The sequence below is a fragment of the Oncorhynchus mykiss genome, chromosome 13, assembly GCF_013265735.2.
Source record: "Oncorhynchus mykiss isolate Arlee chromosome 13, USDA_OmykA_1.1, whole genome shotgun sequence".
Taxonomy (NCBI): domain Eukaryota; kingdom Metazoa; phylum Chordata; class Actinopteri; order Salmoniformes; family Salmonidae; genus Oncorhynchus; species Oncorhynchus mykiss.
The window spans coordinates 26,724,839-26,752,802 of NC_048577.1; the positions used below are offsets into that span (position 1 = coordinate 26,724,839).

Consider the following 27,964-nt stretch of genomic DNA (forward strand, 5'->3'; position numbering starts at 1 on the left):
TTTAGCCGTTGCTCAATGTCCTTGTTGTTTTCTTGAGTCCAGGGTGGGTGTGTGTGTGTGTGTGTGTCCTAGATAAGTTATAATCTTGTCCAGCATATGTGTGCAATGAGTTTGTGTGTCTTAATGTATGTGTAGTTCCTGTTTTCACATAGCCAGCCGTTGGCCGATACTGAGACTAAGGCATTGTGGTTGGGCCAGTTCCTGTTTATGTGCTGTGAGTGGAGACATCAGTCTGCTTGTGTCAGCGTTATTGAGTGCTGTTTCCTATTGAGTAATACTTGGTAGACAGATGAAGTTAATATGCTGAAGTTAATATGTTATAGCAAAAGGCCTGGTTATAACGAACACAGCTAAGTGCTCATGCTTACACTGGATAACATGAAAACAGCCTAACCAACTCTGCTAGGGCAAGTAAAATGGTAAGAGTGAGGTTTTCTCTGATTTGTGTCTAGCAAGCTATCCAACGTTAGCCAGTTAGCATGGGTGCTTTACCGTCATTGTGAGGTCAGAAATCTTGGATTGACCCAACTGCTCAGCCATATAGTATTAGTTTACAAACAGTGGCGTTATACGAGCTTATGAGATGGCCCCATTTTACGAGCTGTCCCATTTCCAGCTAGGTTACGAGGCGCTTTGTCATTTCCAGAGTCAGTTTATTTTGGTACTGTCCATATGTAGCTTGTTTTTGGTCACAGAATGGCTAAATAAGTGCAACATTTTACCTGGAGCTAACTATGCAGAGCATAGCGCTGTCGAATGACTTTAGCTTCCCTCCAAGCCTGAGGTCACACGCTCTCTAGTAGGCTTAAATTAAAGATACGGAAAATAGGAGTGCCAATATTGTCCTCTATTATCCTCATTAATTTTCCATCTAGATTTTCAGACCCCGGTGGCTTGTCATTGTTGATAGACAACAATAATTTTTTTCACCTCTTCCACACTGACTTTACGGAATTCTAAATTACATTGCTTGTCTTTCATAATTTGGTCAGATATACTTGGATGTGTTTGTCAGAGTTTGTTGCTGGTATGTCATGCCTAAATTTGCTAATCTTGCCAATGAAAAAAATAATAAAAATAGTGGGCTTTGATTAATGAGCCATCTGATTCAGTTATTTTTTTCCCCAGAATTGTATGTAAGGTTCTCCAAAGCGTTTTACTATCATTCTTTATCTTTGTTTCATTGTGTTGTTTTTTTCTTTTTTATTCAGGTTAGTCACATGATTTCTCAATTTGCAGGACATTTGCCAATCGGTTGTACAGCCAGACGTATTTGCCATTCCTTTTCCCTCATCCCTCTCAAACATACCATTTTTAAATTCCTCATCAATCCACTGTGATTGAACAGTTTTTACAGTCATTTTCTTAATGGGTGCATGCTTATTAGTAACTAGAATAAGCAATTTCACAAATGTGTGCAGTGTCTGGTTGCTCCTCATTACACACCACAAAGCAGCAAATATTCTTTACATCATCAACATAGGAATCAACCGTTTTATTAAATAATTGAGACTCACAAATGACTCAAGGGAACCGGAGATCAAGATCGCCTAACCATAAGAAAAAAAACTCTTCCTCCTCCGGCTGCTGCTGGCCTTCGTAAATTCTGACATTATGCTCCTGAAGTTTTCAGTAATAGGCTACAACAGCAGTTGGCAACCTTTTCCATTTGGTGCCAATCTATCTGACCATTTCTACTGATCTGGTGCCAGTTATGATTTTCATATTCACATTTTACTGGAACAGTTTCATTTAATTGATAATATTAATAATTATAAGTCTTTGTATCTCAATCATTTTCTATGATTAATCTACATTCTAAATCTAAAGGAAAATTATACAAATCGAAATAACTTTTATTGCCATTGCCAACTATGTAAAAATAGCCTACATAAAGCCAACAAACAAAAACCGCTGGAAAATATCCAGATAAAAATATATCACATTGGCTGCTTTTGGCCTGTTTTCATAGTTGATACAATGTTTCAAGTTCTATCACCTGTTGGTCCGAAACTTTATACAAAATAGTCTGCGATTGAGTTTCCCTCGCCAGTGAGTTTGGGACAGACACAGCTGTAGGCTATTTGTGAAAGGGATAAGAAGTAATCAGGTATTTTATGACCTTTCCACTGGATCAGAGCATTACATTTTTCCCTTTCATGTCGAGTGGTTATCAAGAGTGAGAGCTGGAAATATTTTACAAATACTTTGAGGAACTACTGTCATTCGCCAATTGATTTTAGTAAGACTTTGAGAAGCCCCACAAATCATTAGTGGTGGTGCGTAAATACAATCAGACATCCCAAAATATGGATAGGGGGGGGGGGGGGGGGGGGGGGGGGGGGCAAACATGTCCAACAAAAATGTAGGAAATATTTGTTGTCTAAAGGGGGAAGGTGTTACAGGCTTTGGTCTTTCCATTTATGTTTTGAGGTTGGACTTTAGCACGTCTAGCTCGTTAGTCTACACTCATCAATGTTACTACTAATGTGAAAACAAGGCAAATATGACTTCTTGCTCATTTTAAGATAATTGCCAAATAATTGTAACATTCATTACAGACATCAATTGTTGTCCAACATCATGGCAACTCTCTTGGCCTCACCTTTCTTTTACAGTGGTTTTCCGCTGTTGTGGGCCTTTAATCATCTGACTTTGTTCTTCACACAGGAGAGAGACGGAACTATTCTCTCCAGATCAAAACACCTCAAACACCTGCAGAGATCCACAGGGAAGAGAACTCGCTGCTGCTCTGACTGTGGGAAGAGATTCACCTCCTCAGGCATTAAAAATCATCAGAGAAAAAACAGAGGAGAGAAATCTTATAGCTGTGGTCAATGTGGGAGGAGTTTTACTACATCTAGCGGTCTGACAGTACACCTGAGAACACACATAGGAGAGAAACCTTATAGCTGTGACCAGAGATAACCTGATAAAAGATCTCTGATCAAATATTAGAAAATACATACATGAAGGAGTTGTTTCATGATTTCAATGAATTAATGTCACAATTTAGAATGTGCTAACATTGTAGCAGGAGTATTTTAATGATTTCACAATGTAGAAGCCTAAACGTTTTCCCCCTTATGAATTGATTTCAACATGATATGGATATTAGCCCCAGGCGAAAAATCCAGGCTCTGAATTAAGAGTGTTATTTAACAAAAAGTGAGTAACAAGAAAAGAGCTGTGTTACACTTATTGTGTTGGTGACCCACTTTAATCAAAATGCAGCACTTCAAAATGTAGCTAGCTGTTTTCTACAAGTTGAAAAAGCTGCTTGTTTAAAAAATACATGTAATATTATAATTGTTGCAGATGTTTGTGTATATACACACATGAAAGCAGTATAATAAATTGGTCTATAATCAATTTTATTAACAATCTGACATCACTCCAGTATTTCTTGACAACGTTCAAATGCTAATTGTCTTTATTCCACTACTGAAGAAGCATAACTCAAATCACCTACTCATATTTCAAACATTCAGCCTGACAAAATATACATGTTTTATTATTCCATGCCTCACCATTAAGTGAAGTATTGCCACTTATAGCTCGTTAGCACGTAGGGTGCACTGATTGGTGTCACCTCGTTAGTCAGTATGTGTTACACCTGTGCTGGCTTGTCCATCTCGTTAGTGGGAAAGTGTTTCACATGACCTGGTCCAGGTTCGTTGTCTTGACCTGCTCCCTTATTATTAAGCGAATAAAGATTTAGTTTAAGTATAACTCTGACTTGTGTGATACGTTTGTCACCTCATTTGATATGAAAGAAATCAACAACCACATTTGGCGATGGGGCGTGAATCTTGACTTGGTGACTGACGACATGGCTAAATGGTGCACGAGAGATCCCTCTAACTTGGGATCTCAGGGAGACCACACTTCGGCAATGGAGCAGATGAACCCACCTTTGATCTGAGTGGATACCACAGCTCGAACCTAGTTTTTTAAAAAGAAAGAGGTGAGTGAAACATGCAAAGTGTAGGTTTTAGAAAAGCCTCATAGGCTCTGAGTATGTATTCCTGTGTGGAGGTGTAGGCTCGGAGTCAGATATCTGTAATTATTTTTAAAATGTACTTGTTTTAAACCTGTACCCCATTTTAGAAGTATTAAAAGATGTAAATGTATCAGTTGCATTATCCTAGGAACTAATCATGAGATAGAAATGTGAAAATATTTCTGCAGGTTAAAATATTGTTGAAAAACAACTAATTGCTTTGGTATGTTTGTGAATAGCATTGTGTGACTGTGTTATGAGAGTTGCGTGACTGTGGAAATTAGTCTTAATCTGAAGTTTGGATAGTAACATATATAGAAATATGCTTAATCAGATGATTGAAATTTGGATAATAAGCGGGACGATATTTTAGAAAGCAGCGGAAGGTCTATTGTTCCTGGGAGGCTTGATTTTCCAGTGGTCTCTGGGAGGTTAGAGAACTGTTGGGGATCCCATGGTCATTGTCCGGGAAACAAAAGTTTATTTTGGTTCTGCTGGGAGTATGTTTGGAGAGCTGTTTCGTAGCTATGGAGAGTCCTTGAAAAAGCAAATGGAATGGTTGTCGTGAGTACCTGAGAATTTCTTACGGTTTATATGGATTCTGTGAAAATATCAAAATATGAACTGTATGTGTATAATCGATTACTAGAGATTTGATGAAGTAATACTGGGAATATAGTTATATACAATTTAAACAACCCATATGAAGACCAATGTAGGTTTTGAGTTGGTATCTTTAATGGATAATTTGATAAAGATGAGGTTTAAGCATTATTAAACAGTCTACAAAGTCTGGGCAGTTGTCTCAGAAACTGATGGGAGTGTGTCCACTTTAAGGTAAGTTACCCTAAGGATGAAACTATAAAACGCTTACTGGTTGTTCTCCGTCTGGGTACTACATTTGAAATAAAACTGCCCTTAAGTCCTGAAAATTCGGAGGGGGGGGGGGGGGGGGGGTCATGAGAGGAGTTGCTATTGTAACAGTATAGCTTCCGTCCCTCTCCTCGAACCAGGGACCCTCTGCACACGTCGACAACAGCCTTGTGGCAAACTTTAAACAACACTTTTTATGGATATCTTTAAGAAATGGCTCTCTTCTTGCCACTCTTCCATAAAGGCCAGATTTGTGCAATATACGACTGATTGTTGGCCTATGGACAGAGTCTCCCACCTCAGCTGTAGATCTCTGCAGTTCATCCAGAGTGATCATGGGCCTCTTGGCTGCATCTCTGATTAGTCTTCTCCTTGTATGAGCTGAAAGTTTAGAGGGACGGCCAGGTCTTGGTAGATTTGCAGTGGTCTGATACTCCTACCATTTCAATATTATCGCTTGCACGGTGCTCCTTGGGATGTTTAAAGCTTGGGAAATCTTTTTGTATCCATATCCGGCTTTAAACGTCTTCACAACAGTATCTCGGACCTGCCTGGTGTGTTCCTTGTTCTTCATGATGCTCTCTGCGCTTTTAACGGACCTCTGAGACTATCACAGGGCAGGTGCATTTATACAGAGACTTGATTACACACAGGTGGATTGTTTTTATCATCATTAGTCATTTAGGTCAACATTGGATCATTCAGAGATCCTCACTGAACTTCTGGAGAGAGTTTGCTGCACTGAAAGTAAAGGGGCTGAATAATTTTGCACGCCCAATTTTTCAGTTTTTGATTTGTTAAAAAAGTTTGAAATATCCAATAAATGTCGTTCCACTTCATGATTGTGTCCCACTTGTTGTTGATTCTTCACAAAAAAATAGTTGTATATCGTTATGTTTGAAGCCTGAAATGTGGCAAAAGGTCGCAAAGTTCAAGGGGGCCGAATACTTTCGCAAGGCACTGTACTACAAAGTGTAGAATAACTTTGGTCATACCCAGTCAGCATGATGTCGAATCATGGGCGATATCAGGTCTGTTTGTTGTGGCTGCTACTTAATCCCAAAATAGTCATCCCTAATTGGGATGTGTATAACTATGTAGATGTCTCTCGGACAAGGTGACTTTTATCTATATACACTCTAAAAAGTAAAGGTTCCTGGAGTATCCTTTAGGGTTCTTCAAATTGAAACTGTGGGGGAACCCCTATAAGTTCTTTGAAGAACCATTAATCATGGTTCCTCAAATAACCTTTTGGGTTTAATTTTTTTTAACTTGCTGTTCACCCTGCCTCCATTATAAAAAAATATTTTAATAACAATATTGACAATATTGATTTAAATAATTCATTTATTTACTGGCACCACAAATGTAAACAATTTACCAAACAAAACACATTACCAAATTGCAACACTTCTGCAGACATGTCAGACCATAATAAATAATACACTTACTTTGTATAGTGCTTTTCATGACATTTAAAAAAAGTGTATACACTGCTCAGAAAAAAAAGGGAACACTAAAATAACACATCCTAGATCTGAATGAAGGAAATATTCTTATTGAATACTTTTTTCTTTACATAGTTGAATATGCTGACAACAAAATCACACAAATTATCAATGGAAATCAAATTTAACAACCCATGGAGGTCTGGATTTTGAGTCACACTCAAAATTAAAGTGGAAAACCACACTACAGGCTGATCCAACTTTGATGTTATTGTACTAGTACCACTACTAGACTATTATGGTCTCCACACCTTGTTATTGTACTCATACCACTACTATACTATGATGGTCTCCACACCTTGTTATTGTACTAGTACCACTACTATACTATGATGGTCTCCACACCTTGTTATTTTACTAGGTCCACTAGTAGTACCACTACGATACTATGATGGTCTCCACACCTTGTTATTGTACTAGTACCACTACTATACTATGATGGTCTCTACACCTTGTTATTGTACTAGTACCACTACTATACTATGATGGTCTCCACACCTTGTTATTTTACTAGGTCCACTAGTAGTACCACTACTATACTATGATGGTCTTCACACCTTATTGTACTAGTTCCACTACTATACTATGATGGTCTCTACACCTTGTTATTGTACTAGTACCACTACTATACTATGATGGTCTCCACACCTTGTTATTTTACTAGGTCCACTAGTAGTACCACTACTATACTATGATGGTCTCCACACCTTGTTATTGTACTAATACCACTACTAGCTCCACTACTATGATGGTCTTCACACCTTGTTATTGTACTAGTACCACTACTATACTATGATGGTCTTCACACCTTGTTATTGTAGTAATACCACTACTATACTATGATGGTCTCTACACCTTGTTATTGTACTAGTACCACTACTATACTATGATGGTCTTCACACCTTGTTATTGTAGTAATACCACTACTATACTATGATGGTCTCCACACCTTGTTATTTTACTAGGTCCACTAGTAGTACCACTACTCAACTATGATGTTCTCCACACCTTGTTATTGTACTAGCTCCACTACTAAGCTCCACTACTATACTATTATGGTCTCCACCCCTTTGTGATTGTACTAGTACCACTACTATACTATGATGGTCTCCACACCTTGTTATTGTACTAGGTCCACTAGTAGTACCACTACTATACTATGATGGTCTAGGTGTGGAACCTTGTTATTGTACTAGTACCACTACTAGCTCCATTACTATACTATGATGGTCTCCACACCTTGTTATTGTACTTGTACCACTACTGTACTATGATGGTCTCCACACCTTGTTATTGTACTAGTACCGCTACTATACTATGATTGTCTCTACACCTTGTTATTGTACTAGTTCCACTAGTATACTATGATGGTCTCCACACCTTGTTAATTTACTAGGTCCACTAGTAGGACCACTACTATACTATGATGGTCTCCACACCTTGTTAAAGTACTAGTACCACTACTATAATATGATGGTCTCCACACCTTGTTTTTGTACTAGTTCCACTACTATACTATGATGGTCTCCACACCTTGTTATTGTACTAGTTCCACTACTATACTATGACGGTCTCCACAACTTGTTATTTTACTTGTTCCACTACTATACTATAATGGTCTCCACACCTTGTTATTGTACTAGTTCCACTACTATACTATGATGGTCTCCACCTTGTTATTTTACTTGTTCCACTACTATACTGTAATGGTCTCCACACCTTGTTATTGTACTAGCTCCACTACTATACTATGATGGTCTCCACACCTTGTTATTGTACTAGCTCCACTGCTATACTTTGGTCTCCACACCTTGTTATTGTAGTAGGTCCACTAGTAGTACCACTACTAAACTATGATGGACTCCACACCTTGTTATTGTACTAGTACCACTACTAGCTCCACTACTATACTTTGATGGTCTTCACACCTTGTTATTGTACTAGTACCACTACTATAATATGATGGTCTCCACACCTTGTTAAAGTACTAGTTCCACTACTATACTATGATGGTCTCCACACCTTATTGTACTAGTTCCACTACTATACTATGATGGTCTCCACACCTTGTTATTGTACTAGTACCACTACTAGCTCCACTACTGTACTTTGATGGTCTTCAAACCTTGTTATTGTACTTGTACCACTACTAGCTCCACTACTATGATGGTCTTCACACCTTGTTATTGTACTAGTACCACTACTATACTATGATGGTCTTCACACCTTGTTATTGTAGTAATACCACTACTATACTATGATGGTCTCTACACCTTGTTATTGTACTAGTACCACTACTATACTATGATGGTCTTCACACCTTGTTATTGTAGTAATACCACTACTATACTATGATGGTCTCCACACCTTGTTATTTTACTAGGTCCACTAGTAGTACCACTACTCAACTATGATGTTCTCCACACCTTGTTATTGTACTAGCTCCACTACTAAGCTCCACTACTATACTATTATGGTCTCCACCCCTTTGTGATTGTACTAGTACCACTACTATACTATGATGGTCTCCACACCTTGTTATTGTACTAGGTCCACTAGTAGTACCACTACTATACTATGATGGTCTAGGTGTGGAACCTTGTTATTGTACTAGTACCACTACTAGCTCCATTACTATACTATGATGGTCTCCACACCTTGTTATTGTACTTGTACCACTACTGTACTATGATGGTCTCCACACCTTGTTATTGTACTAGTACCGCTACTATACTATGATTGTCTCTACACCTTGTTATTGTACTAGTTCCACTAGTATACTATGATGGTCTCCACACCTTGTTAATTTACTAGGTCCACTAGTAGGACCACTACTATACTATGATGGTCTCCACACCTTGTTAAAGTACTAGTACCACTACTATAATATGATGGTCTCCACACCTTGTTATTGTACTAGTTCCACTACTATACTATGACGGTCTCCACAACTTGTTATTTTACTTGTTCCACTACTATACTATAATGGTCTCCACACCTTGTTATTGTACTAGTTCCACTACTATACTATGATGGTCTCCACACCTTGTTATTTTACTTGTTCCACTACTATACTGTAATGGTCTCCACACCTTGTTATTGTACTAGCTCCACTATTATACTATGATGGTCTCCACACCTTGTTATTGTACTAGCTCCACTGCTATACTTTGGTCTCCACACCTTGTTATTGTAGTAGGTCCACTAGTAGTACCACTACTAAACTATGATGGACTCCACACCTTGTTATTGTACTAGTACCACTACTAGCTCCACTACTATACTTTGATGGTCTTCACACCTTGTTATTGTACTAGTACCACTACTATAATATGATGGTCTCCACACCTTGTTAAAGTACTAGTACCACTACTATAATATGATGGTCTCCACACCTTGTTTTTGTACTAGTTCCACTACTATACTATGATGGTCTCCACACCTTATTGTACTAGTTCCACTACTATACTATGATGGTCTCCACACCTTGTTATTGTACTAGTACCACTACTAGCTCCACTACTGTACTTTGATGGTCTTCAAACCTTGTTATTGTACTTGTACCACTACTAGCTCCACTACTATGATGGTCTTCACACCTTGTTATTGTACTAGTACCACTACTAGCTCCACTACTGTACTTTGATGGTCTTCAAACCTTGTTATTGTACTAGTACCACTACTAGCTCCACTACTATACCTACTACCTATTATACTAGTATGACTACTATACTATGATGGTCTCCACACCTTGTTATTGTACTAGTTCCACTACTATACTATGAGGGTCTCCACACCTTGTTATTTTACGAGTTCCACTACTATACTATAATGGTTTCCACACCTTGTTATTGTACTAGTACCACTACTAGCTCCACTACTGTACTTTGATGGTCTTTAAACCTTGTTATTGTACTTGTACCACTACTAGCTCCACTACTATACTTTGATGGTCTTCACACCTTGTTATTGTACTAGTATGACTACTATACTATGATGGTCTCCACACCTTGTTATTGTACTAGTTCCACTACTATACTATGATGGTCTCCGCACCTTGTTATTGTACTAGTACCACTACTAGTACGACTACTATACTATGATGGTCTCCACCCCTTTGTTATTGTACTAGTACCAGTACTATACTGTTATGGTCTCCACAACTTATTGTACTAGTTCCTCTACTATGCTATAGGTCCACTAGTAGTACCACTACTGTACTTTGATGGTCTTCAAACCTTGTTATTGTACTAGTACCACTACTATACTATAGGTCCACTAGTAGTACCACTACTATACTATGATGGTCTCTTCACCTTGTTATTGTACTAATACCACTACTATACTATGGTGGTCTCTACACCTTGTTATTGTACTAGTTCCACTACTATACTATGATGGTCTCCACACCTTGTTATTTTACTAGGTCCACTAGTATTACCACTACTATACTATGATGGTCTCGACACCTTGTTATTTTACTAGGTCCACTAGTAGTACCACTACTATACTATGATGGTCTCCACACCTTGTTATTGTAATAGCTAGTTAGTACAATAACAAGGTGGAGATCATCATAGTATAGTAGTGGAACTAGTAAAATAACAAGGTGTGGAGACCATCATAGTATAGTAGTGGAACTAGTACAATAACAAGGTGTGGAGACCATCATAGTATAGTAGTCGTACTAGTACAATAACAAGGTGTGGAGAGCATCATAATATAGTAGTGGAGCTAGTAGTGGTACAAGTACAATAACAAGGTTTGAAGACCATCAAAGTATAGTAGTGGAGCTAGTACAATAACAAGGTGTGGAGACCATCATAGTATAGTAGTGGTACTAGTACAAAAACAAAGGGGTGGAGACAATAATAGTGTAGTAGTGGAGCTAGTACAATAACAAGGTGTGGAGACCATCACAGTATAGTAGTGGAACTCGTAGTGGTACTAGTACAATAACAAGGTGTGATGACCATCATAGTATAGTAGTGGTACTAGTACAAAAACAAAGGGGTGGAGACAATAATAGTGTAGTAGTGGAGCTAGTACAATAACAAGGTGTGGAGACCATCACAGTATAGTAGTGGTAATAGTACATTAAAAAAGGTGTGGAGACCATCATAGTATAGTAGTGGTACTAGTTTTGGAGCTAGTACAATAACAAGGTGTGGAGACCATCATATTATAGTAGTGCTACTAGTACTATAACAAGGTGTGGAGACCATCATAGTAGTGGTACTAGTACAATAACAAGGTGTGGAGACCATCATAGTATAGTAGTGGTACTACTAGTGGACCTAGTAAAATAACAAGGTGTGGAGACCATCATGGTAAAGTAGTGGAGCTAGTATAATAACAAGGTGGAGATCATCATAGTATAGTAGTGTAGCTAGTAGTGGAACTAGTAAAATAACAAGGTGTGGAGACCATCATATTATAGTAGTGCTACTAGTACTATAACAAGGTGTGGAGACCATCATAGTAGTGGTACTAGTACAATAACAAGGTGTGGAGACCATCATAGTATAGTAGTGGTACTACTAGTGGACCTAGTAAAATAACAAGGTGTGGAGACCATCATGGTAAAGTAGTGGAGCTAGTATAATAACAAGGTGGAGATCATCATAGTATAGTAGTGTAGCTAGTAGTGGTACTAGTACAATAACAAGGTGTGGAGACCATCATAGTATAGTAGTCGTACTAGTAGTGGTACTAGTGCAATAACAAGGTTTGGAGACCATCATGGTATAGTAGTGGAACTACTAGTGGGCCTAGTACAATAACAAGGTGTGGAGACCATCATAGTATAGTAGTGGAGCTAGTACAAATACGAGGTGTGGAGACCATCATAGTATAGTAGTGGAGCTAGTACAATAACATGGTGTGGAGCCCATCATAGTATAGTAATGGAGCTAGTACAACAACGTGTTGGAGACCATCATAGTATAGTAGTGGAGCTAGTACAATAACAAGGTGTGGAGACCATCATAGAATAGTAGTGGTACTAGTAGTGGAGCTAGTACAATAACAAGGTGTGGAGACCATCGTAGTGTAGTAGTGGTACTAGTACAATATCAAGGTGTGGAGACCATCATGGTAAAGTAGTGGAGCTAGTACAATAACAAGGTGGAGATCATCATAGTATTGTAGTGGTACTAGTACAATAACAAGGTGTGAAGACCATCATAGTATAGTAGTGGAGCTAGTAGTGGTACTAGTACAATAACAAGGTGTGGAGACCATCATAGTATAGTAGTGGTACTACTAGTGGACCTATAGTATAGTAGTGGAACTAGTACAATAAGTTGTGGAGACCATCATAGTATAGTAGTGGAGCTAGTACAATAACAAGGTGTGAAGACCATCATAGTAGTGGAGCTAGTACAATAACAAGGTGTGGAGACCATCATAGTATAGTAGTTGTACTAGTAGTGGTACTAGTACAATAACAAGGTGCGGAGACCATCATAGTATAGTAGTGGAACTAGTACAATAACAAGGTGTGAAGACCATCATAGTAGTGGAGCTAGTACAATAACAAGGTGTGGAGACCATCATAGTATAGTAGTGGTACTACTAGTGGACCTAGTACAATAACAAGGTGTGGAGAACATCAAAGTATAGCAGTGGAGCTAGTACAATAACAAGGTGTGGAGACCATCATAGTATAGTAGTTCATGTAGATTGTTGGTAGAGAGGTAGTTCTGTAGTTGTATAAAGCCAGACTGGAAGGGTTCATGCAGATTGTTGGTAGAGAGGTAGTTCTGTAGTTGTATACAGCCAGACTGGAAGGGTTCATGTAGATTGTTGGTAGAGAGGTAGTTGTGTCTAGCCAGACTAGAAGGGTCCATGCAGATTTTCTCAAGGTTGGTTTGATGGAGGCAGTTTTAAGGGAATTAGGCACAGTGCCTGAATTAAGAAAGTGTTTTGTGATGTATGAGTCCTGTGGGAACAGGGTCCAAGGGGCAGGTAGTTGACCTCATATTATGGACCATTTCAGAGACAGATGTTGGGGTTGTCAATGAGAATGTGGTGAAACTGCAGCTGGGAGGCTCAGTGTGAAGCAGAGGGGCATGTCTGAATAAAGGGGTAGATTGTACAGTGAAACTGCAGCTGGGAGGCTCAGTGTGAAGCAGTGGGACAGGTCTGAATCAGGGGGTAGATTGTACAGTGAAGTAAATGCTCTTTATTTCAGATTTGGGGATTTGAAAAATGCATGAACATTTTTACTTTATTCAATGGAGTGGGTAAAGGAGGAGCTAGCGAGTGGTTGAACTAATTTCTTTAATAGAGAAAATTTAATTATGGGGTTCCCGTCACCATTTGCAATGAGATTGGTAAAGTATAATTTGTGTTCAGTGCCTCTTTGTATGCAGTCTGTTGATATACCAGGGCCTAGGGATGCAGTTAGGTTTGTATGCAGTCTGATGATATACCAGGGCCTGGGGATTCAGTTAGGTTTGTATGCAGTCTGGTGATATACCTGGGGATGCACAGTTAGCTTTGTTTTCCTCTAGCTATTCTGCAGTTTGCTCCCAGCAGCTTTCATAGAACATAGATCAGTGTTAAACTTGGCGGCAGAGCGTTTGTTTGACTGAATGAATATGACATTGCCTTAAATGCAACATTAGATGTAAAGTTTAAATTGTCATTCATTACAAATCTTCACTAATCAATCAACAAATGCTTTCCTTTGGACGTATCAATATAATATTATTTAATTAAATACATTTTTAAAAAAATACCCCTTTTTGTCAGGAAATAAAATAAACATTTCATTATACTGCGTTGCCCACTCCAGTCAGCAGATGGCGATGTGCGTCTTCTAGGTTCAGGCGACGCTGCCAGTGTGACGAATAATCTAGTGGACGGGACGCTCCAACAACAGCTAGTCAGACACCTCGGTAGCTTTCTAGCAAACATAGCTACAACATTCACGCTCTTTACACTGTTTTGGTGTATATTAGTCGCTGTGTATTCAACACACTTCTGTCGTATGTACTTGTTGGCCCATTTAATTATATATTTACGTTGTTCGTCAGCTAGCTGGTTTGCTAAATTAGTTTAGGACTAGGCTAGTCGCTAATGCTAACTAGCTAACATCCCCGAACATGAGTTCACTAAACTACTCTCCTCCTGATAAAGAAGAGGAGGTCTGCTGGACGGAGAAAGAAGGTATTGTGAAAGAGGAGGAGGAAGAGAAGGATGTTACAATAGAAAAACAAGCAGAGGGTGAGGCTGTTACTGTGAAAGAAGAAGAGAAAGACGTTTCAGTGAAAGAAGAGGAAGACGCGTTCAGAGTGAAAGAGGAGGAGGATGTTACAGTAAAAGAAGAGGAGGAAGAGAAAGAGGGTGCAGTTTTTGGAGTGACAGAGGAGGAGGAGGAGATGACTGTCACATTGGAGGAAGGAGAGGAGGTTGGAGATCTAGTTAACACCAGTAAGTACTGTCTCTGCAGTCGTTGAACCAATATGCAGTAAAGGGGTTCTACACTTTAATGTTGTTCTGTAGGAATGGCTGAAGCTACACTGTAACGTGTAGAACATCAATAGTGGACCATCAACAAAACGTTAAAAATTGATCAAATGCATCCAATGACAATGCCTGAAATACTGTAGTCCTCTATCTCCCATTAGATTAGCCCAATATGTAGTCTTAAAGGGGCAATCAGCAGTTGTTACATCCATTTTGGGACGTATACATGAATGATATGTGCCCATCTGTTTCTTGAATAATTCACTTATAAATGCCTCATGAGCTTATCAGAACCCCAAATATAATATTTTTTTCTGTTATCAGTCAGCAAGCGTGCTGGTTAAGTTAGAACTAGCCTAGCTAGCTAACATCTCTGACCATGAGGTCACTAAGCTACTCTCTTCTTGCTAAAGAAGAGGTCTGCTGGACGGAGAAAGAAGGTATTGAGGAAAAGGAGGCTGTTACAGTGATAGAAGAAGAGAAAGTCTTCCTCTTCTTTCAATGAAACGACGTGTTCAGAGTGAAAGAGTAGGAGGATGTTACAGTAAAAGAAGAGGAGGCAGAGAGAGGAGGATGCAGTTTTTGGAGTGAAAGAGGAGGAGGGGGAGATGACTGTCACATCAAAAAAGGAGGAGGGAACTGGATATCTGGGCCCAGTTTCCCAAACGCATCTTAAGGCATCCAATTGTTCTAACAGTGAACTTAGCCGTAAGATGGTTTTGGGAAACCGGGCCCTGATTAACACTAGTAAGTACTGTCTTAAAAACAGAGGCAGTTGTGGGACTGACGTGTGGTGTTAAATGGGAAATAGCAACTGCTACATTTAAATTATTTATTTATAGGCATTGATTATTGAAGAATATAACACATGCCCCATGAGCTTAGTTCAACTGTTGTACCCCATCAGAACCCAAAATAAGCTTTTTTACTCCAATGTTTAGAAACAATGTAAATCAACACTGTATAGCCTCAACATGGTTAAAACTATGTTGATATCATGGATGGTCAGTCCTTGTATCTATGAATTTGAGAGTAGTTACATTTCTCCAGCCCCATCATCATCTTATTACCAAAACAGTGGTGGAATTACAGCTTTGTTATTGTTTGAACTGCAGATTGGTTGGTTGATTGTTGTGTGGCTTTTTTAAAGGGGCAACCTAGTTTTTAAACAGAAACAAAATGGCAGCCCAGAGACCTGAGCTGTGTTTGAATACTCATACTAACCGTACTATTTGTGACGTGAATTGAGTATGTATGCTTATTAAGGCGGCAGGTAGCCTAGTGGTTAGAGCTTTGGTCATAGTACGATGTAGTTAGTATGCCAAAAGTTTCTGGATGTTATACTACAGTTACCAAAATACAAAGTTTACATGCAGAGGACACTTTCTGTGTTTTTAGGGCCCAAAATGCAATTCTTCAGGAAATGGGCGTGGCTTCAAACATTTTCAGATTTTAAGAAAATGGTGGAAAATATGCAGCTCAAGTCCGACGAGAGAGCGGATACAAATGAACTGCTTTAAATAATTATGACAAATTTTAAGAAAATGTTGATTAATGTAATGACTTCTTCAAATAAGTTACGTTACACGTTATGTTAACTACACTATCCTTACAAAACGCATAGCATATCTTTACAGCCGTATGTACCGGTATGTCAGCTAGCTAACTAACGTTAGTTGGCTACTTATACATCAAACTTGCCAGTATTCTAACTACATTCTAACTAACTACCCAACGTTTATTGACCTGATTATTCACGTCATTCTTAGCCAAGGGGTCCGGTGCGTTCTCAATGGACATGGTTCATTCGAGGGCGTTTGTAAATTCGCTCTGGCTCTCTAGTCCGATTTCTCGTCTGAGTGTACCAGAGCTCAGAATAATGAATTTACTAGCGCTCAACACCCATTGAATATGTCCAGGTGTCAGTAAACGTAGGTAGAAAAAGCTCAAATTAAATTGTTGCCAGCAGCCCAGTTAGTCATCAACACTCTGGATAACACGAAACAGCCTAACCAGCTCTGCTAGGGAAAGTAAAATGGTCAGAGTGAGGTTCTCTCATTTGTGTCTAGCAAACTATCCAACGTTAGCCAGTTAGCTTGGGTGCTTTACTGTCATTGTGAGGTCAGAACTCTTGGATCGACCCTACTCAGCCATATAGTATTAGTTTACAAACAGTGGCGTTATACGAGCTTATGTTTTGGTTTCTGATGGGGTAAAACATTTGAGGCATTTATAAGTTATATTCAAGAATCAATGGTTATATAGTAAATGGGTCTTTCTATAACTGTCAGTGTAGATTTCCTGTTGGGGTCAAATTGTTAGAGCTGTTGATAAGTCATTGTATAATATTCTGGCAATTTTGTATTTTCTTAGCAAGGTGTTGCTAAAATAATGTTAGCTGCTAATCGCTAGTTAGCGGGTTAAGTGAATTAAATGTCAGTGCAAACATAGCTAGCTAATACTGCCTGGTACCAGTGCTGTTGTAGGCCTAGATAAGCATGCTTGGAATAGGCCAAGTATGAATATGTTGGCTAGCTAGCTGGCTACATGAAGTAAGAAAGCATGTAATGTAACATCTAATTAGGGTCACCTGGAAACACTGACCAACACTTTTGTTCCTACCAGGTCATCTTCTCTGAGGTTTATTGTCAGACTACACTCATCAGGTGTATTGCTGCCACCTTCTGTACAGGGTTGTAAAAAACACCCCCAAAACATTTTTTGGGGGGAAAGAACAAATCATACTAATTAAAATATATAATAAAAAATAAACAGTTTGACTAGTGCAATTTCTCACTTGAGCTATAAACACAACAAAGTCCACCTTCACTATTAGTGTGTTGGGATCCTTCTCCTGCATGGCTTCACTACAGACTGTGGGACATCCACTACCTTCTCCTGCATGGCTTCACTACAGACTTTGGGACATCCACTACCTTCTCCTCTCTCCTCACTCCTTCAGCGATTTCACTGCCTACACATAGGACACCCGCTGGATGGGCCTGATCATCCTAGCTACTGTGACATCCTTCATTCGTACAGGGCACTCTGGGAACTCGGGAGCGTGATTCCCATCACAATTACAACATGCTTCATCTGACTACGACATATTTATTCCTTCGGCAAACACTTGCCACGTGTCCAAACCTTTTACAATTGTAGCACTGCAGCGGCTCCTGTATATCTCACTTACCCAGGTTTTACATAAGATGGAAAAACCACTTCACAAAACCACAGTAAAACCTTCCGTCTATCATTCATTTTAATCAACGTGCGTCTACCTGAAATGTTTAACCTAAACCACATACAGCTTTCTCCTTTTGTGCTGTTGACATACGAAATCAGCATCATACCACTCCTGGTCACTCGAACTGATTCCACTTTACCCAATTCATCCTTCACCATCTTTGAAACCGTTAACAGGTCACCCAAATTAACATCCTTGCTGCTGATTCCCACTCCGACCCTAAACTGCTGTTCATTACCAACTTTAGCCCTTTTCACGCCACTGTTCTTCACCATCGTCCACTCAGTCTCAACAACTGTACAGAGTTGAAGTAATATGTACATGTAGGTAGAGTTAAAGTGACTGTTCTTCACCATCCTCCATGCAGTCTCAACAACTGTACTCGCGCCAAGAGAATCCCACAATGCTTCCTCCATTGCTCCTCCAGTCATCCCCTGATCTCCCTCGCTCTGTGCTGTGAAAGATGTGAGAGTTTGTGTTCTCGAAGTAGCGTCTATATTATAATTCCATCTATATTGTTCTCATTCCAGCACATATGTTGTTTTACCAACTTGTTAACCCTTTCGTCTGCACTACTTGCTGTCATTTCCCTTCCTGATTTCCCTCTCTTGGATGTCTCCACCATGCTCCTACTCTGTCGGTAATTCCTCCCTGGTTTATTAATTGGTAGTCAAACAACAGTATATTCAAGGTGCTGCACATTCTATTCCAAATCTAGAATTAGAATCGTCATTATGTTTCCATGATTTCAATAGTTCACCAGTTAACTAAGCCTATAATGTGGACACCAAGGATGTGGATACCAAGGAACTTGAAGCTTTCAACTGCTCCACTACAACCCCTTCGATGAGAATGGGGGTTTGCTCAGTGTTTAGTACTTAGCTTAGTGATGAGCTCAGTGTTACTTCTATGCTCGCTTTGAGGAAAGTAATTTAGCTCATCTGGTAGGCTCATGTCACTGGGCAGCTATCGGCTGTGCTTCCCTTTGTAGTCTGTAATAGTTTACAAGCCCTGCCACATCTGATGAGGGTTGGAGCCGATGTTCAAGGGGTATATCAATCTCCCCAGGGTAGCAGTAAACGTTGAGAGATTTGTCCACAAAGGGGTACCCCTCCCATAGGTTGCTCATTATTGGGATTCATTGCTGATTCCTACCTATAGCTCACTATGAAGTGTCTAGTGATACAGGTTAAGGGCCCTGTTGGAGATTGGTGGTTGGTAGTGGAGTCGAGGGAACAAGCAGGGTTGGACACGGCCATGTTATTATCCCACACAGTCTCTGTGGTTCATTTGAACCCCGATCCTGGGAATTAGATTTGATTACAAATATACCACAGAAGGGGTCCGTTTGTCCCATTTCCAGCAAGGTTACGAGGCGCTTTGTCATTTCCAGAGTCAGTTTATTTTGGCACTGTCCATATGTAGCTTGTTTTTTGTCACATAATGGCTGAATAAGTGGAACATTTTACTTGGAGCTAACTATGCAGAGCATAGCGCATGTCCAATGACTTTAGCTTCCCTCCAGGCCTGAGGGCACACGCTCTCTACTAGGCTTAAATTAAAGATACAGAAAATAGGAGTGGCAATATAGTCCGCTATTATCCTCAGTAATTTTCCATCTAGATTGTCAGACCCCGGTGGCTTGTCATTGTTGATAGACAACAATTTATTTTTTCACCTTTTCCACATTGACTTTATGGAATTTTAAATTACAATACTTGTCTTTCATAAGTTGGTCAAATATACTTGGATGTGTAGTGTCAGCGTTTGCTGCTGGTATGTCATGCCTAAGTTTGCTAATCTTGCCAATGAAAAAATCATAAAAGTAGTGGGCTTTGTGATGAATGAGCCATCTGTTTCAGTTAAATATTTCCCAAAATTGTATGTAAGATTCTCCAAAGATTTTACCAACATTCTTTGTCATTTATCTTTGTTTCATTGTGTAGTTGTTTTCTTTTTTATTCAGTTTAGTCACATGATTTCTCAATTTGCAGGACATTTGCCAATCGGTTGTACAGCCAGACTTATTTGCCATTCCTTTTCCCTCATCCTTCTCAACCATACCATTTTTCAATTCCTCATCAATCCACTGGGATTTAACAGCTTTTAGTCATTTTCTTAATGGGTGCATGCTTATTAGTAACTGGAATAAGCAATTTCATAAATGCGTGCAGCGTCTGGTTGCTCTTTATTACACACCACAGAGCAGCAAATGTTCTTTACATCATCAACATAGGAATCCCCCGTTTCATTAAATAATTGAGACACACAAATGACTTGAGGGAACCAGAGATCAAGATCGCCTAACCATAAGGAAAAAACTCTTCCTCCTCCCGCTGCTGCTGGCCTTCGTAAATTCTGACATTATAATCCTGAAGTTTCCAGTAATAGGCTACAACGGCAGTCGGCAACCTTTTCCATTTGGTGCCAATCTATCTGACCATTTCTACTGATCTGGAGCCAGTTATGATTTTCATATTCACATTTTACTGGAACAGTTTCATTTAATTTATGATAGTAATAATAATTATAATAGTCTTTATCTCAAAATCATTATCTGTGATTAATCTATATAAATTTAAATGAAAATTATACAAATCTAAATAACTTTTATTGCCATTGCCAACTATGTAAAAATATTCTACATAAAGCCAACAAATAAAAACATCTAGAAAATATCCAGATAAAAATAAATCACATTGGCTGTGCATGGCCTGTCTACATAGAACTTTAAACAGTGTATCAACTTTCACCTAGGTCTGTCCAAAACGTGATAGCCACATTGTATAAAATATTCTGGGCTCTCAGTTTCCTGCACCAGAGTTTGGGACAGACACAGCTGTTGGCTATTTGTGTAAGGGATAAGAAGTAATCAGGTATTTTATGACATTTCCACTGGATCAGAGCATTACATTTTTCCATTTCATGTCGAGTGGTTATAAAGAGTGAGAGCTGGAAATATTTTACAAATACTTTGAGGAACTATTGTCATTCGCCAATTGATTTTAGTAAGACTTTGGTTACTTGGTGTTTCAGGTGAAGAAAAAATGACTTTGAGAAGCTCCACAACTCATTAGTGGTGGTGCGTTAAGACAATCAGAAATACTATCAGTCATCCCCAAATGGGCACATTTTATAGACCTACATTTACGCGCAGGCCTTAACATTAAGAGGAGTTTTTCAAACCAAAGACAATGAATAAATTAACAAAACTGACGCATCCTGCGGGGTAAGGTCTGGGTGGTCTGCCATGGGTCGTTTGAGTTAGTATCCGTTTGGGTCGGCATGGGAATGATTGTATTTCCCAATAGTATGTTGTACCGAAGTTGACCGACTGAAAGGGATTGTAACTTTGATTATAATTACTCTTCCCTGAAGGAGGGAAACGAGTTACAACACCTGTTTGGCCAGGCCCCTTCCTGGGTCCTCACGCTCATCACCTGTGGAAGGCGGGGCTTCCAGTGAGGCACGGATTTAATAGTATGTTGAACCTAGTTTCTCTCCTTCAGGGAACAATAGTTATAGTCATAACATTAAGCTTGTCATATGATGAACTTCAACTTAAATACTGGATCATGCTGTGAGACAGTTTTTTGTATTCAGATCTCTGAAATGCTCTCTAACTACGTATCAGTTAGTGTCTCCTTATGTTATGCTGGGAAAACAGTTTTCCAGAAATCCTAAATAATTTCAGAGTTTGCTAAATCCAATGGTTCTAACCGAGAGTCACCTTAAATTTCTTGACAACACCCAAATGGATACTGTCATTAACACAGTTCTTCAATAATTACACATAATTCTTTATACTGTAGCTATTTAGTTATAGTCACATAATCAACTATCATCAGCTGATCCAGGAAGTCATTTTCTGAATTCCAGTCACATGATGTTGACTCACTGGCGAGTACAGTCCACTCATTTCCTCAACACGCTTGATATCCTCCTCCAAAAAGTTTACAGTTGTTACAGTTGCTCTCTTTTATTTCTTCTTGCTTCTTTGAGGAATACCAAGCCATGGCTCACTTGCCAAGCTTGCTTTTTTTGTGTGGGATTTGTTTAGGGCAAATCCCACACAAAAAAAGCAAGATTGGAAAGTTACATTGGAATTCAAGTGGATTTCATTATTTCTCTTTCACCCTTAGATCAACATGTACTTCTATGATGGAGTTCTTGTAAAACATTTTATTTGTATTTTTTTTGCCTTTTTAATGGAATTGAGATTGTCGTATTTACAGCATGAGTTCTTTGTTCACAGTAATAGTGAACACCATTGTCTGATTTTCTGTATATTGCAACAACAACCAAAGTGCTTCTTCATTCATTGCTCTGGTAAAGACAGTTATGCCGTGCTCCATGTTGGATCCAACATCTCTAACAAATTGATGTTTATCACGTGTTATTGTCTGCTTGATTTACAGTAGCGTCTCGTTAGTCTGTTTGGACACAGAGATTCTTACCTCATAATGTGTAGAGAACTGTTCCTTGATGGATAGGGTATTGTACAACACAGAGAGCTATTTTCCTTTATTCAGGACATTTAGAATGACAACACATTAATCAAATCAAAGCTCATTTGTCACGTGTGCCGACTACAACAACTGGAACCCTTATTGAAATGCTTACTTACAGGCTCTAACCAATAGTGCCCAAAAAAATGTGTGTGTGTTAAAGGTAAGTAAAGAAATTAAACAACAGTAGAAAGACATTTGAAAAAAGAGTAGCAAGGCTATATACAGACACCTGTTAGTCAGGCTTATTGAGGTAGTATGTACATGTAGGTATCGTTAAGTTGACTATGCATATAAGATAAACAGAGAGTAGCAGCAGCGTAAAAGAGGGGTTGGGGGGGGCACACTGCAAATAGTCCGTGTAACCATTTGGTTACCTGTTCAGGAGTCTTATGGCTTGTGGGTAAAAACTGTTTAGAAGCCTTTTTGTCCTAGACTTGGCACTCCGGTACCGCTTGCTTTGTGGTAGTAGAGAGAACAGTCTATGACTGGGGTGGCTTTGGTCTTTGACATTTTTTCGGTCCTTCCTCTGACACCGCCTGGTGTAGAGGTCCTGGATGGCAGGCAGCTTTGCCCCAGTGATGTACTGGGCCGTACGCACTACCCTCTGAAGTGCCTTGCGGTCGGAGGCCGAGCAATTGCCGTACCAGGTAGTGATGCAACCATGCTCTCAATGTTGCAGCTGTAGAACCTTTTGAGGATCTCAGGACCCATGACAAATCTTTTCAGTCTCCTGAGGGGGAATAGGTTTTGTCGTGCCCTCTTCACGACTGTCTTGGTGTGTTTGGACCAATCTAGTTTGTTGTTGATGTGGACACCAAGGAATGTGGACACCAAGGAAGCTCTCAACCTGCTCCACTACAGCCCCATCGATGAGAATGGGGCCGTGCTCAGTGTTCCTTTTCCTGTAGTCCACAATCATCTCCTCCGAGTAGTCTAGTGGGATTAATGACAAAATTATCTGGTGATCAGGTTATGAAATGTCATGACAAAGACATTTTAGTTTCCATGTTTCACCTGAAATATTAAATGATATACAGTGGAGAGAACAAGTATTTGATACACTGCCGATTTTGCAGGTTTTCCCACTTACAAAGCATGTAGAGGTCTGTAATTTTATCATAGGTACACTTCAACTGTGAGAGATGGAATCTAAAACAACAAAAAAATCCAGAAAATCACATTGTAAGATTTTTAAGTAATTCATTAGCATTTTATTGCATGACATAAGTATTTGATACATCAGAAAAGCAGAACTTAATATTTGGTACAGAAACCTTTGTATGCAATTACAGAGATCATATGTTTCCTGTAGTTCTGGACCGGGTTTGCACAGACTGCAGCAGGGATTTTGGCCCACTCCTCCATACAGACCTTCTCCAGAACCTTCAGGTTTCGGGGCTGTCGCTGGGCAATATGGACTTTCAGCTCCCTCCAAAGATTTTCTATTGGGTTCAGGTCTGGAGACTGGCTAGGCCACTCCAGGACCATGAGATGCTTCTTACGGAGCCACTCCTTAGTTGCCCTGGCTGTGTGTTTCGGGGTCGTTGTCATGCTGGAAGACCCAGCCACGACCCATCTTCAATGCTCTTTCTTACTGAGGAAAGGAGGTTGTTGGCCAAGATCTCGCGATACATGGCCCCATCCATCCTCCCCTCAATATTGCAGGACGACTGCAACGGTGCAGTCGTCCTGTCCCCTTTGCAGAAAAGCATCCCCAAAGAATGATGTTTCCACCTCCATGCTTCACGGTTGGGATGGTGTTCTTGGGGTTGTACTCATCCTTCTTCCTCCAAACACGGCGAGTGGAGTTTAGACCAAAAAGCTATATTTTTGTCTCATCAGACCACATGACCTTCTCCCATTCCTCCTCTGGATCATCCAGATGGTCATTGGCAAACTTCAGTCGGGCCTGTACATGCACTGGCTTGAGCAGGGGGACCTTGCGTGTGCTGCAGGATTTTAATCCATGACGGCGTAGTGTGTTACTAATGGTTTTCTTTGAGACTGTGGTCCCAGCTCTCTTCAGGTCATTGACCAGGTCCTGCCGTGTAGTTCTGGGCTGATCCCTCACTTTCCTCATGTCCATTGATGCCCCACGAGGTGAGATCTTGCATGGAGCCCCAGACCGAGGGTGATTGACCGTCATCTTGAACTTCTTCCATTTTCTAATAATTGCGCCATCAGTTGTTGCCTTCTCACCAAGCTGCTTGCCTATTGTCCTGTAGCCCATCCCAGCCTTGTGCAGGTCTACAATTTTATCCCTGATGTCCTTACACCCTCTCTGGTCTTGGCCATTGTGGAAAAGTTGGAGTCTGTTTGATTGAGTGTGTGAACAGGTGTCTTTTATACAGGTAATGAGTTCAAACAGGTGCAGTTAATACAGGTAATGAGTGGAGAACAGGAGGGGTTCTTAAAGAAAAACTAACAGGTCTGTGAGAGCCGGAATTCTTACTGGTTGTTAGGTGATCAAATACGTATGTCATGCAATAAAATGCAAATTAATTACTTAAAAATTATACAATGGGATTTTCTGGATTTTTGTTTTAGATTCCGTCTCTCACAGTTGAAGTGTACCTATGATAAAAATGACTGACCTCTACATGCTTTGTAAGTAGGAAAACCTGCAAAATCGGCAGTGATCAAATACTTGTTCTCCCCACTGTATAGTCCTAGGTCTATATTGTTCTTAGGTGAAGTAATGGTCCTACAGTAGGTCTATGTTGTTGTTAGGAAAGGTTATGTTAAACACTTAGTGTACAAACCCTCATTGTCAGGCTGATGGCAAACCTAGCCAAAGATAATTTTAAGTGTTTAAAAAAAAAAAGAAAGTATAAAGCAGTTGATTTGCAACAATAACACAAAGATTATATTAAGCAGGACATTCAAGTGGGCCTTACACTTATAATCCAAAGTAATGTGAAATGCACTCAGAAGCAACCTGTAACTGGAGGCTATTTTTGCTGTCAGCCTGAGTTTTCCCACACGGTGGTGAATTAGTGAATAGACACAGAACTTAATGTGAGTTTCCTTGAGTAGCACTCCTGATCTTGTGCTGTAATATTCAGAATACATTGTGGGAAACTAAAATCTTCGCTCACCATTTTGGCTCCTGGCAGATATACTACATCCATAACTAGTGGTTTCCTCATTACCAGATATATATACTACATCCATAACTAGTGGTTTCCTCATTACCAGATATATATACTACATCCATAACTAGTGGTTTCCTCACTACCAGATATACTACATTCATAACTAGTGGTTTCCTCATTACCAGATATACTACATCCATAACTAGCGGTTTCCTCATTAGCAGGGAGGCGTTTCTGCAACCAAATTGTGTGTGCATCGCCCTCGTGGTGCACAGAAAGGGGCCTATTTTGGAGACCAAAAGTTGTCTGGCACACTGCTTAGGATTTCAACAACTTGAACTTATTTCTAGTTACCACTAATGTGAAAACAAGATCAAATATGACTTGTTGCTAACTTGACTGTCTTAATTGTGAAATAATTTAACAGATGTCAATTGTTGTACAACTTCATGGTTATTATTTATTTCTAGTCTACAATCATCGATGTTACAACTGTGGAAACAAGGGAAAACAATACAATTGTCATACAATTTACCAGACGTCAGTTGTTGTACAACTTCATGGGTATGCTCTGTGCATCACCTTTTACCTCAAATAAACAGTGGATTTCTGCTGTTGTGGGCATTTTAACCACCTGTCTGACTTTGTTCACACAGGAGAGAGACAAGACTATCGTGGATCCTCTGTGGAGCCTCAACAACACCATGATGCTGATGAGGCAGAGAAAAGTCTCTCCAGATCAGAACTCCTCAAGAAACACCAGCGAGTACACACAGGAGAGGAATCTTACTGCTGCTCTGACTGTGGGAAAATATTAAACTCTTCAGTAAAACTTAAAATACATCAAAGAATCCACACTGAAGAAAAACCTTTTGGCTGTACTCAATGTGGGAAGAGTTTTGTTAGTTCTAGTAAACTGAAGAGACACCAGAGAACACACACAGGAGAGAAACCTTATAGCTGTGATCAATGTGGGAAGAAATTTACTACATCTAGCTATCTAACTATACACCAGAGAACACACACAGGAGAGAAATCTTATACCTGTAATCACTGTGTAAAGAGTTTTACTCAGCTAAACAGCCTGATAGTACACCAGCGGACACACACAGGAGAGAAACGTTATAGCTGTGATCAGTGCGGGAAGAGTTTTACTAAATCTAGCTATCTACCTATACACCAGAGAACACACACAGGAGAGAAACCTTATATCTGTGCTCAATGTGGGAAAAGATTTGCCAGATCTAGCTATCTAACTATACATCAGAGAACACACACAGTAGAGAGATATTTTGGCTGTGATAAATGTGGGAAGAGATTTACCAGATTTAGCTATCTAACTATACACCAGAGAACACACACAGGAGATAAACCATATAGCTGTGATCAATGTGGGAAGAGTTTCGGTACATCTGGCTGTCTGACAGAACACCAGAGAACACACACAGGACAGAATCTTTATAGCTGTAATCAATGTGGGAAGAAAAATCTGTGACCAGAGATAATCTGGTAAAAGATATCTGATTAAACATCAGAAAATACATGTTTCATGATATCAATGAAATAATGTTTTTAATATTGTGGAAGTATTTTAGTAGCTCAAAATGTAGAATGTTTTAACATTGTAGTTGCAGTATTTTAATGATGTCACAATGTAGAACCCTAAACATTTGCTCTGAATTGAAAGAGTACTATTTATGAGATTTAACAAAATATGACTAACAAAAATAGAGTTGTTACACTTACCACGTTGATGACCCACTTGAATCAAAATGCAACACTTCAAAATGTTTAGGTTTTCAATATATCCCAAACTGTTTCTACATATTGGTTATTGATTTGGACACGTTAAAACTGTGTTTTGACACTGCGCTATTCCCACTTAGCAAAATGTAATTCAAAAGACGTTGAAAAGACTATGCCCAACGTCCAATATATGTTCGGTTATAGTTGAAAGTGAAAGTTAAAAAGATGTATTTTCGGGTCGTTTTTTTTTAAATTACTTGAAAACAACAACAACGTACTTGCAGCCTATACACATGGACGCAGTGTAATGAATTGGTCTATAATCAATTTTATTAACAATTCTACATCCCTCCAGTATTTATTGACAACATTCAAGTGCTAATTATCTTTATTCCACTACTGAAGAAGCATGACTCAAATCACCTCATATTTCAAACATCCAGCCTGACAAAAGATACATGTTTTATTATTCCATGCCTCACCATTAAGTTCATTATTGCCCACAC

General features: G+C 39.4%; 1 protein-coding gene and 1 long non-coding RNA gene across 3 annotated transcripts; one reads left to right on the top strand and one right to left on the bottom strand.

Moving 5' to 3' along the window:
- On the top strand, positions 1-27,869 carry LOC110487360 (zinc finger protein 239-like). Of its 2 annotated transcripts, XR_005035715.1 has the most exons (3): positions 1-419; positions 2,671-3,967; positions 26,369-27,869. XR_005035715.1 is itself a non-coding variant. In XM_036942399.1 (2 exons), exons 1-2 carry the CDS (start codon positions 14,496-14,498, stop codon positions 27,205-27,207), a joined length of 1,167 nt encoding a protein of 388 aa, XP_036798294.1. In that variant the 5' UTR covers positions 14,230-14,495; the 3' UTR covers positions 27,208-27,869. The 2 variants fall into 2 exon arrangements, 1 of the variants encoding a protein (XP_036798294.1); XM_036942399.1 differs by lacking the exons at positions 1-419; positions 2,671-3,967 and adding an exon at positions 14,230-14,823.
- Positions 6,597-10,105, bottom strand: LOC118938452. Its single transcript, XR_005035730.1, has 3 exons — positions 9,871-10,105; positions 8,451-8,563; positions 6,597-7,145 (listed from the first exon to the last, which is right to left on the bottom strand). It is a non-coding gene; the product is annotated as an uncharacterized LOC118938452 (long non-coding RNA).
- Positions 27,870-27,964: the final 95 nt, after the last annotated feature.

Excerpts from the sequence above, each read along its gene's own strand:
- LOC110487360 (XM_036942399.1), top strand. The coding sequence starts at position 14,496 with ATGAGTTCACTAAACTACTCTCCTCCTGATAAAGAAGAGGAGGTCTGC. Across the intron at positions 14,824-26,368 it reads TGGAGATCTAGTTAACACCA|GAGAGAGACAAGACTATCGT; the intron begins GTAAGTACTGTC and ends TTGTTCACACAG.